Here is a 12,463-nt window from a genome sequence, read left to right on the forward strand (position 1 = left end):
GGGAGATGGAGGAGAGAGCTAGAAAGAGAGAGATGGTGACAGAGAGAGAGAATCTGCTTGCCATGTGTCTGGGATTGTGAGGACAGGCTGTGAGCGTGAGGGGACTTATCCCCCACCCCCCTTCTCCTCCTTCACCCCCAAACAGCCACCTGGGACTGTGAAGCAGCTAATCCTAATTAGAGAGGCTTGATGAAACTGCGATGTGTGCGGTGGGAACAGAGGGAGGGGGCAGGGAGGCTTCATTAGTTGTGTGCTGGCATCCGGCCAGGCATTCATGCTAATCAGACTGACTTAGACTTTCTCTTTCTGGGAGACCGCCAAGAGAGGTCTAAGAGATAAGAGAGCTGAGAGGCTTAACTTCTCAGAGGCTAGAGAAAGTACTCAGCCTGGAAGGGAGAGGTTAGAGTAGCACAGTGGTGTGAGAGAGAATGCAAGAAAGAAAGAAAGGGCTGTAGTGTGGAAAGCAGTGGGTTTGGGGAGCTCAGTGGTTAGAGAAAGAACGTGCTGGGCTACAGTGTGAAACTTCACAGGAAAGAGAACTCCACTCAACACTGCAGAGCTGTATAGATGTCTATAGGAAAGAGAGCTCCACTCAACACTGCAGAGCTGTATAGAGGTCTATAGGAACGAGAACACTCAACACTGCAGAGCTGTATAGAGGTCTATAGGAAAGAGAGCTCCACTCAACACTACAGAGCTGTATAGATGTCTATAGGAAAGAGAACTCCGCTCAACACTGCAAAGCTGTATAGAGGTATATAGGAAAGAGAACTCAACACTGCAGAGCTGTATAGCGGTCTATAGGAAAGAGAACTAAACACTGCAGAGCTGTATAGAGGTCTATAGGAAAGAGAACTCCACTCAACACTGCAGAGCTGTATAGAGGTCTATAGGAAAGAGAACTCCGCTCAATACTGCAGAGCTGTATAGAGGGCGATAGGAAAGAGAATTCCACTCAACACTGCAGAGCTATAAAGAGGTCTATAAGAAAGAGAACTCCACTCAACACTACAGAGCTGTATAAAGGTCTATAGGAAAGAGAACTCAACACTGCAGACCTGTATAGAGGTCTCTAGGAAAGAGAACTCAACACTGCAGACCTGTATAGAGGTCTCTAGGAAAGAGAACTCAACACTGCAGAGCTGTATAACAGCACATCGGATTGCAGCCCCCCACTCCCCTACCTGATAATTCCTCCTGACACACAGACTCCCTCACCCTAACCCTAACCCCGACAAACACAGACTCCCTCACCCTAACCCTAACCCCGACACACACACACAGACTCCTTCACCCTAACCCTAACTCCAACACACACACACAGACTCCCTCACCCTAACCCTAACCCCGACACACACAGACTCCCTCACCCTAACCCTAACCCCGACACACACACAGACTCCCTCACCCTAACCCTAACCCCGACACACACACACACAGACTCCCTCACCCTAACCCTAACCCCGACACACACAGACTGCCTCAGGGGCATCCTACCATCTGTGACCCAGCCCTAGAGGGATTAACCCTTTATAAACTGCAGCAATGCATTACATTTCGTGACTGTAATAATTACTGGGCGTGATTTCTCCACATATTCTTGTAGTGCCTCCTTGTGGAGAGGGACGGTAGAGCGAGTGGAGTGGAACAAGTTCTCTGTTCAGAGCAGCATTTTCACTATGTCCAGAACAGGAGTCACTAACAGCTCTGCTGACTTTTCCAGTGCTTTAAATTGCGTGGTTCATTTTTAGGGTCCTCATTAAAGAAAATGAGACCCTGATGTGCTAATCCTGATCGTCCATGTGCCTGTATTGAATTGTTGTTGCTGTTGTTGTTGTAATATGATATGGCTATAGGGGGGTTCATGTGACTGGTGCTGCCTTATCCAGTGCCCATGCACAGTGCAAGCGAGCACCTTAACCACTATGCAAAAGAGTCTTGTCTGCAGGTGTAGTTACTGAGGTGTTAATGTCATCTCATCACCAGGGGATCCAGCCATGCTGCACTTGAATCAACACAACCACAATTTCAAACATTGTACCAGAAGCCATTACAGTATTTCAAGGTAGATGCCTTTTTTTCTCTACCTTCTAATAAATGTTCTTGTCTTCATTTTCCACCCCTAAGTGACGTGCTGTAACCACCTGTCAGTATGAAACATGATTCATTATTTGAATTTAGCTCACCAGCCACGTCTCAACACAGACACATCCCAAATAAACATCATAGGTTACTATCTCTCGTATAGTGGTGGTTGTATGTATGGACGTACGTATCCATGTCACACTTGACACGTTTTTGCAGATATCTGGAGAATCACTTATCAGTTGTCATGAAACGTTGTGTTAAAGTTTATTAGCATAAGTTACTGAGAGTACCAGATTCTTAGCCTATATGGAGGTGTCTGTCCATTCATCCATCCGTCTGCATCTGTCACACTTCCATGTGTGCATATATCTGAAGAGCTGCTTATCCAATTGTCATTTAACACAAGCTATTGAGAACATCAGATTCTGCAGAGCTATGAATGCGTCTGTATGTCACATGTATGCATCTATCTGGAGTATGCTACTGACGCACTTCAATAGCTCCTTTGAAAGAGCAACAGTTCAAATAGCTATTTGTCATATATCAGAATTTGCTGGGAAATATATATTTCTGTTCTGTGTGAGGGTTAGGTGCAAGCGATCAGGCAAAAAGGCAGGAAATCAGGCAGCCGTTGAAATACGGACAACAATAAAGGAAACCAAATTATGTTTAAACAAATAATAACAATATACAGTCACACACGAAGCACACACTCCAGCTCCTTCTTAAAGCCCAGACTCTGCAGGACTGATCAGACAGGCCAGGTGCAGCTTTTTACACACCTGCAGCAGGTAAACCACATTGAATAAGTCATTGATTGGCCCACCAATCAAGGTCCACATTTTACTCCATTCCATCCACATCCTCGCATGGAGTATTTTAAATCAAAGACCAAACTTAACCCTTTGCTGGGTCCAGTTTATAGTGGTTCTCCAGATAGTGTGACATATAGATGGACAGATGTACGGACAGACAGACACCTCTATATAGCTCCACTCTCTGACATTTTCAATAACTTAATAATAGTAATCCCAAGTTCCATGTCAATTGGAGAAGTGGTTCTCTAGATATATGGACAAATGTGAAGTTTGACAATGTGTGCAAGTTATTTAAATAAAATTTTATTTTCCAAACAGTCCATATAATTCAGTATATCAATATATCAACTACAGTGACGCACAACAGATGTTTAGAATAATGATGGGAGAAAACACCTATTAACTGTGACTTTCTCCCTCCTTACTTGCTATTTCTCTCATGCTCTTTTTTTTCTTTTTGCGTGTTTGATTTTTAAAATAATGTTTTTCCCACAATAGAGGGGGGACTGAATTCATTATTGACAATAATACGTTTATTGATAGTTATTGATAATATATTTTAGGCACTTCCAATACCAGACTAAATCATCAATCGAATATCTAGTATCTTATTCAACCCTCGATAAACAACATGTCCAATAATCGGCAAGGAAAGGATTTATATCTCACCTCAATCCGCTACATCCCGCTGTGAGTCAGCGTTCACCTCCTCCTCCTCCTCCCCAGGTTCCACCTGCTTTTTAGGCTTTGTTTAATGAGGGAGGGCTATCCTGCCCCCCTGCTCATGGTTTGCCTACGGTCAGCCTCTCCACTTATCTGCCAGCTATTTTATGGGCAGGGGTACCTTGAAAGGCGAGGCCAAAGAATGTGGTGTAAAATATATATACTGTAATAGTGTTGTCTGGTCTATGTTTTAATAAATAATCTATAGTATGAGTTTCCTGACTGAACTGAAGGTCAGTGGGTGTCCTCCGATCCCTCAACTAAGCAAAATTGCCTCTTTACACCCAGGAGAGCGTATGACCTACCGACAAAGGCCAGAGGAGAAACACTCTGCCAGTTTTGCCTCCCAGGTTAATTGTATTATCCAAATATTGCATCGAAATCCCATTCTCTTTGCTGCACAGCCAATACAAAACCTTTATTGAATCAAAATGATCACATGACGAGGTCTTCGATGTAATGACATTTAGTTTCTGAAGCAGAGCAAAAATCAATAACTGCAAACTAATGGCATCTATGTTATGTATTTTGTTAATTAATACACAGAAGTCGTTATAATAAAAAAAAAAGGTGAACCAGACAGAAGTTTAGTTTTGTTTGTGTGTTGTAAGCAAACTCACTGATTCGTACGCTGAGCATTGTAAGGTTAGTGGAAAAATGTAATGTATTCTTTCTCTGCTGCACAAAATAAAGGTTGCCATACTTGATGTGAATGTTATGTTGTAAAAATGCAGAGGCAGTAATTGATTAATCGATTATCAATCGTCATGGCTCTTGCTCAGTTAAACATTCGTGGATTGATTAATAGCCCTGCAGCCCTTTTTGGAGGCTGTAGCACTGTACAGCACATAATTGCAGTCAGGAAACTCATACGATAGATTATTTATTAAAACACAAACTAGATAACACTACTACAATATACATATTTTGCACGATAATCTTTGGCCTTTGACCTCATCTTTCAAGGTACTCCTACTAGCTATTCGAGTGACGATTTGATCTGGTATTGGAAGAGCCTAAAATATGCTTGATGCATACGTGGTTTGATTTAGCGTTAAAGTGAGTTGCCTGACAGAGCCATTGCTTTGGTTAAACACATTGCAGTGTTCTGAATGCTACAATACATGACAGAAGACTTCAATACTGTACAGCAATTCATTCATGTTATACTGCACAGCAACTTTTATTTATCTCCCTAAGTGATATGATGGTAATAATAAGCAGAGGGTGGTATTAAAAGGAGCGATATTAAGCAGGCTTGGCGTTATATATTCCTGATGGGATGTTTCAATGATAATAAAACTGTGGCTTTAACAGGAGTGCTATGAAGCAGGTTTCACTGTACTCAGTGAAAAGGTTTCCACTATAACCTGTGGCCTGGGATAAAAAAAAAAACTCCAGGAGTCTTTTGTTTTGTTTATTTAACAGTCACCATATGATTAAATACATTCTCTTAAAAAAAAAACATGACAAACATGAATTTTATTCTTTTTTAAACTATTATACATATTCTCCATATTATAGATTTTGTACAAAATAAAACAAAACAGAAAGAACAAAACAAAAAGTTTGACCCAGTAATAAACACAGGATATGCTATTTAGTTAGTGTTGAAAGGAGAGGAGCTGGGTACAGTTCTGCTTATTGAATAAGTTAGAGGCCCATCTTTTTATTAAACATATAGATCATATTTTTAAAATACACTATATGATGCTCCCATCAATAAGTAAAGTTTAAAATCCCTTTCCCTATCCTTAGTTAGCTTTAGCACCCTTTTCACTATCACCCTAATCATTGTTTAAAAGTGAAGGTATCAATCACACTACGTGTAAAAGTTTCTCTTTCTCTTTCTCTGCTCCACCAGCACAGAGCTGAGGGAGGCTGTTCAGAGAGTATAAGAGCCTCCCTTTCTCATTCCCTGCTCCACCAGCACAGAGCTGAGGAAGGCTGTTCAGAGAGTATAAGAGCCTCCCTTTCTCATTCCCTGCTCCACCAGCACAGAACCAAGGAAGGCTGTTCAGAGAGTATAAGAGCCTCCCTTTCTCATTCCCTGCTCCACCAGCACAGAACCGAGGGAGGCTGTTCAGAGAGTATAAGAGCCTCCCTTTCTCATTCCCTGCTCCACCAGCACAGAACAGAGGGAGGCTGTTATGAGCGTATAAGAGCCTCTCTTTCTCATTCCCTACTCCACCAACAGAGCAGAGGGAGGCTGTTACAAGAGCATAAGAGCCTCCCTTTCACTCTCTCTGCTCCACCAGCACGGAGCAGAGGGAGGCTGTCACGCTCTTACACTCACATGCTGCCGTTGTGCACTTCCTTGAGCCCAAATTAGAGATGTACTCTACAATGCTTGGCAGAGGAATTAAAAGATAGTGAATGAGGAAGGGATTTGGAGGGGGGGGGGGGGGGAGGCCAGTAAATATTGTACACGTTGAAGCATGTCAGTTTCCCAACCCTTGGAACAAAGCAGTTATACCTTGTTTTTAATACATCTACAATTGTATTGTATTATTTAGAAATGGGCGTTATGTTTGTGGAATAGCACTGGCGTAGTAAACGATCCATACCACAGTTCATTTCTTATACTGTACATTTACAAGTAATGAAATAGCTTTAAGTGGGAGTGTATGTATAGATTTATATATACCGCAGATAAAATTATACATATATAAATAAATATATATTAATATTGAAGCCTAGGACTGTATAAACCCCTGTATAGGTCTTCTTTACATAAAAGCGAATTCACAACTAACCCAATTTAGAAAAAGGAAACTAGACCAGTAACTATACCCTGGTGCAATGTGAGTAGCAGACAGACAGCGTGCTGTCAGGACCACTGTACTGCCCGTTGTGAAGCTGCTGGTAATGTTGCGGTCTGTTAATGTAAATATACTGGGACTAGAATGGGATCCCAATGGAATATTTCCAGCGTTAACCCTAAATGATCTGAAATGACAAGCAGTGGCGCTACAATGTCAATGCAATGGTAGGAGAAGTCCAAAATGACCATCAAAATGACCATCGTTCTCTTTTTCATAATCTTCCATCTACTGAGTGATGCAGCGTATATTTTATTACTTTCATGATGAGCAAGTCCTTCCACACCTGTGTGTGTTCACTAGTATTTTTATTTTCAGTTTACAGAAGCTTGTTTGTATGGTACAGTGTACTGTATAAGATTCCATTGACGTTTTGACGAAGTCGCGCTGTTGTTTGTACATCCAGATTTTAGACATATTAGGTATGTATCTGAATTAATTGTGCATGTATTTGCATACTGGGGGAATACAGTAACAAATACAAATTAAAATATTCCGCCTTTGAAAAAAATATTTTAATTTAAACATGTGGTGCTGTCTTTCTGTATTTGAAATCACCAACGATAAACCTGATATTGATAAACACATTTCATCACATCGCATTTCATCACATCACATCTCTTGCGTCTTTTTAAAGAAGGCATGTGAATATTTCAAACTATATTAAAACGTCATGATTTTTGGAACACCCACCTCCCCCTGCACACTCTTTGTACGCTTTTACAAAATTACGATAATTTTGGACGGCCCCTTAAGGTATTTCACAGAGCACATCAGATCTCAAAGAAAAGTGACTCAAAAGTTGACTAACAAACAGGACATGTATACAGGGACGTATCTGCAAAAGAACACAGAACAACAGTTATCACAGTAGAAGATAAGAATTCAGTAGTCTAAGATATTCAGCATTTAAATGTATTTTTCTGTTGAACAATTTGGAGTATTATAATGGTGTATGTTTCATCAGGTTATGAGTAATGCAGTCTTTATGCTATGGCAGATGATGTCTAAAAGTTCATCTTGAAACTAATTTTAAACTGTGACGCAAATTCCAAGCAGCCTAAATATCCAGTCCAAATTATAAAACATATTTTCAAAAGTTCCTCATACACAAAACCGTTTATTTGTTTTATGATACCATTAATATCCTCCACAGCAGTCATTATCTGTTGAGAACTGGCCTTGTCTTTTTGTTAAGTGCCCAATAGTCTTCAATTACCCAGCAGGCAATGGGCGATGGAACAGGCATTAACATTAATGACTTTTTGTTTTGAGAAGATAGTACCAGTACATTTGTTAGAAGTCTACCTGTTGTAGTTTGGCTAGAGCTTGCTTAATTTGTTGTCAATGTTTTCTAATCTATTGACACCCAATGGACCTGGTTGAGGTGAAGTACGTCCTGCTGTCTAGATGTTAATTCAAAGGACCTGTGGTTTGCAATCGTGAGTAGAGATGTACCAATGAAATATGAGAGTTATAGTTAAACGGTTAAATAATGACAAATCATTTTTTCTAACTAAGAGAAATCTCTCAAAGCCAGTCTAAGACTTACTCATTCTTATCTTGTACAGTGTTGAGAGGAACCCATCAAGTCTGAACCTTGTTAAAGTGGAGGAACCAAGGCTTTGAAAGCATTTTCTTCCGTTAGCGTCAGCACATTCTCACAACCCTGTATAGTTCTGCATTTTGTTTCACTTTTTTAAGATGAAGCCCAGTTATCTTACCGCAACACTAGAATTCACTTCCTTCCTGGGTTACAGTTAATGGCACCCCCTAACCACACAAAGGGTCCTATAATCTGTGACACAGGAAGGAAGTGAACATATAGTGTCGTGGCAGGACATTTTCTAGATAGCTTCCTTTGTTTCAGTTAATAGTACTACACCTGAAACTTAATCTTGCTGCCAATCCTTAAATGTGTAGGGTTAAGGAACTGAGTCATCAACTTTACAGTTGAGTAGGATACATTATGTCTTCACCAGAGTATAGCACTAAGAGACTTGTGTGAATGCGGTTTTGAAAGCCTTGGTTAAGAAGCACAGAAGACTTATACATCAGTCTCAGATCAGTCCATGGGGATGAGATAGGAGGCTATGCCTCATCCCCTCCCGTTCCCTCCTAACCTGGCACCCAGCTCTGGTTATTGTGGGTCTGGGGCGTCCCAGGCAAGTTGCCCATGCCCATAGCCATGCCCATGTTGCCCTGTGACAGAGCGCAGTCAAAATTGAAGTCAATCTCCTCTGAGGAGTCCATGAAATCATTGAGGATGATGGACTCCACATCGCAGTCCAGGCTGCCGTGGAACATGTCCAGGTCCAGGTCTGCTGGCAGCCGCTCGGGGGGGTAGTGGTGATGGAGATGGCTGTGGTAATGGTAGTTCCCTTGGGGGTGGGGGTGAGGGTGGTAGGGGCCATGGATGGAGTCCGCCATGCCTTGGTGATGGCTGTGGATGGGGTAAGGCTGGCCAGGGTGTGGCCTTTGGTGGGGGGCGGTAGCTAGGTGACACGTGTCCAGTGGGGCACCCAGCAGCCCAGCCGGATTGGGTGGCAAAGTGGTGGAGGTGGGGAGATGGCTGTGATTGGACGAAGGGTACATGCCGCCAACTTTGAGGCTGTTGCTTGTGTTATTGTAAGCTTGCATCAGCCCACCACCATTCGACAGTCCTCTTGAGATGCTGCCACTGCTGCTGCTGCAGAGCGTAGGTCTGTGAGTGTGGGAGTGAGAGTGGGAGTGGGAGTGGGAGTGGGAGTGGGCATGGGAGGTCACCCCCACTGCAGGGTTGGGCATCAAAGAATCAACCTCATGGCTTAGCATGAGTGCCTTTGCTCGGTACTGTTGGGTGGAAGTGAGCAGATCTTGTAAGGAGGTGCTGCTGGGGTAGTGGCTCCCAATGACCGCCTGGAAGGTGGTGGGCTTGTTCTCCTGGATGGTTTGCATGGGCGAATGGCGCAGCATGCCCATGGATGACTGGCTGTAGATGGTGCCGCAGTAGGTTCCAGCACTGGAAGGAGTCCCTGCGCACTTGGACCCGTGGAAGGGGAATCCAGAAGCTCTTTGCTTCATCTGTTGATGAGAAGGTGCGTAGCTGTCCTGGCGGTGCTCCAGAAGCCCGTTGAGGTTCTCATTGAGGTTGATGGCCCCTGTCAGGTCTGCTAGCTGGGGGAGCTCCACAGGACAGCGGCCCCCCGTGCCCACATTGGGTGACAGGGTGCTGGAAGGGCTGGGGTACATCCGTGGGGAGGCAGAGCAAGAAGGACCATCCTCTGGTTCCAGATCATCGTCTGCAGCCAGGATTGGGGAGAGACGGCTGCTCAGTGTGGATGCGGAGGAGCTGGCCCGTGAGCGGATGTCGGTCCAAGCATCAAATTCCTCCCCTACCCCCCCTGCTACGACTCCCCCTCCCCCTGCAGGGCTCCATGCCCCCCCTGCCCCTCTCCCTGGGCTCTCCTCTGGTCCTTCCTGTGCTGAGGCTGCCACAGCAGCTGCTTTCTTCTTGCTGGCTCTCCCCTTGCTCTTCAGGAACTTGCTGTTGTTGTCCATGGAGACTGCCCTCCGGCGGGGGGCTTTGCCCGACTTGCCCCCGTCCGGGTTCAGCATCCACCAGGAGCTTTTCCCTGTGCCCTCGTTCTGCACGCGGATGAATCGTGTGTGCAGGGACAGGTTGTGACGGATGGAGTTCTGCAGAGAATGAGAAAAGATTCTGTTAAGGATTTCAGGAAGACTGCTTGAGCTTTCCTATACATACAGCATTAGGAGGGGATCAGCAACAGGAACACTCTGCTGCCTTCTAGGCGAATCACAGGCCCAGTTTGAATCGATTAACTGGGGCCCAATGCAAATGGACCATCAGTGTCCTAATAAAGTCCCCAGTGATTGTATTTTTCAATATATTACGGATACATAGGGCATATCATAATGCGGTTTTGTACGATATAATATAAGCTTACTTGCCACTCTGACACTGAGTGGATGAAAATCAGCTTACCTATACTGTATTTTATAACATATAGTTAAATCACAACAACCAAATAGTATAGCTCATTTTAATGTGACGTCATTTCCATCTGATACAAACTCTATGTTTATTACAAGGGTTTTCCATAGGGCTGATTGCAGCCCAAGTTTCTTCTACAGAAGATGAACCTCAGGGGGTTAACAGTGCTAGGCAGGATAGGTGTGCTGAGAGGAGGTGGAAGTGGAGCAGACATGATGAAATCTCCCCCACGCTCACACAGAGGTGCAATTAGTCCTAAACACAGCTTAATCAGTCAGCTGCAGATTGATTTCTGTGCTCATCGATTCTAGAAGCAGGCTGGCACGGTGCCAGGCTGGCAGAGACTTCAAAAGCAATGAAGTGCGAAGAGAGCAGGGATTAGCTGACAAGATAAGGGGGGGGGGCAAGCAGCCTGGAGAGTGTCTCCCCTTTCAAGAGTTACTGACTCGTCTCTCGCTCCACAAGGGGATTTAAAGGTGCCGTGCCCTTCAGCTCTTACAACGGGTTCATCTGGAATGATGCAATTACAAGTGAACTGACACTTGGTTTCCTGCTAAGTTCTTTAATTCATGCTGAGTTCATATGAAGTAACTATTCAATCCAAGGCAAAAATGAAGTAACAGATAAGCATATCAGTTGATATAGAACTGTAATTAACAAGCACATATATACATACATACATACATACATACAGACGTGCTCAAATTTGTTGGTACCCTTACAGCTCATTGAAATAATGCTTCATTCCTCCTGAAAAGTGATGAAATTAAAAGCTATTTTATCATGTATACTTGCATGCCTTTGGTATGTCATAGAATAAAGCAAAGAAGCTGTGAAAAGTGATTAATTATTGCTTATTCTTCAAAGATATTCTAAAATGGCCTGGACACATTTGTTGGTACCCCTTAGAAAAGATAATAAATAATTGGATTATAGTGATATTTCAAACTAATTAGTTTCTTTAATTAGTATCACACATGTCTCCAATCTTGTAATCAGTCATTCAGCCTATTTAAATGGAGAAAAGTAGTCACTGTGCTGTTTGGTATCATTGTGTGCACCACACTGAACATGGACCAGAGAAAGCAAAGGAGAGAGTTGTCTGAGGAGATCAGAAAGAAAATAATAGACAAGCATGGTAAAGGTAAAGGCTACAAGACCATCTCCAAGCAGCTTGATGTTCCTGTGACAACAGTTGCAAATATTATTAAGAAGTTTAAGGTCCATGGAACTGTAGCCAACCTCCCTGGGCGCGGCCGCAAGAGGAAAATCGACCCCAGATTGAACAGAAGGATAGTGCGAATGGTAGAAAAAGAACCAAGGATAACTGCCAAAGAGATACAGGCTGAACTCCAAGGTGAAGGTACGTCAGTTTCTGATCGCACCATCCGACGCTTTGTGAGCGAAAGTGGGCTCCATGGAAGAAGACCCAGGAGGACTCACTTTTGAAAGAAAAACATAAAAAAGCCAGACTGGAATTTGCTAAAATGCATATTGACAAGCCACAATCCTTCTGGGAGAATGTCCTTTGGACAGATGAGTCAAAACTGGAGCTTTTTGGCAAGTCACATCAGCTCTATGTTCACAGGCAAAAGAATGAAACTTTCAAAGAAAAGAACACCATACCTACAGTGAAACATGGAGGAGGCTCGGTTATGTTTTGGGGCTGCTTTGCTGCGCCAGGCACAGGGTGCCTTGAATCTGTGCAGGGCACAATTAAATCTCAAGACTATCAAGGCATTCTGGAGCGAAACGTACTGCCCAGTGTCAGAAAGCTCTGTCTCAGTCGCAGGTCATGGGTCCTCCAACAGGATAATGAGACAAAACACACAACTAAAAGCACCCAAGAATGGATAAGAACAAAACATTGGACTATTCTGAAGTGGCCTTCTATGAGTCCTGATCTGAATCCTATCGAACATCTATGGAAAGAGCTGAAACTTGCAGTCTGGAGAAGGCACCCATCAAACCTGAGACAGCTGGAGCAGTTTGCTCAGGAAGAGTGGGCCAAACTACCT

At 43.4% G+C, this 12,463-nt stretch overlaps 1 protein-coding gene across 1 annotated transcript in view; it reads right to left on the bottom strand.

Moving 5' to 3' along the window:
* Positions 1–5,039: 5,039 nt before the first annotated feature.
* Positions 5,040–12,463, bottom strand: part of LOC117413722 (forkhead box protein O6-like) — a 48,350-nt gene continuing 40,926 nt past the window's right edge. The window contains exon 2 of the mRNA XM_058997672.1: positions 5,040–10,129. Within this exon, the coding sequence (XP_058853655.1) occupies positions 8,570–10,129 (1,560 nt within the window). The 3' untranslated portion in view covers positions 5,040–8,569. The remainder of the gene's footprint in view (positions 10,130–12,463) is intronic.

The sequence above is a fragment of the Acipenser ruthenus genome, chromosome 23 (assembly GCF_902713425.1).
Source record: "Acipenser ruthenus chromosome 23, fAciRut3.2 maternal haplotype, whole genome shotgun sequence".
Taxonomy (NCBI): domain Eukaryota; kingdom Metazoa; phylum Chordata; class Actinopteri; order Acipenseriformes; family Acipenseridae; genus Acipenser; species Acipenser ruthenus.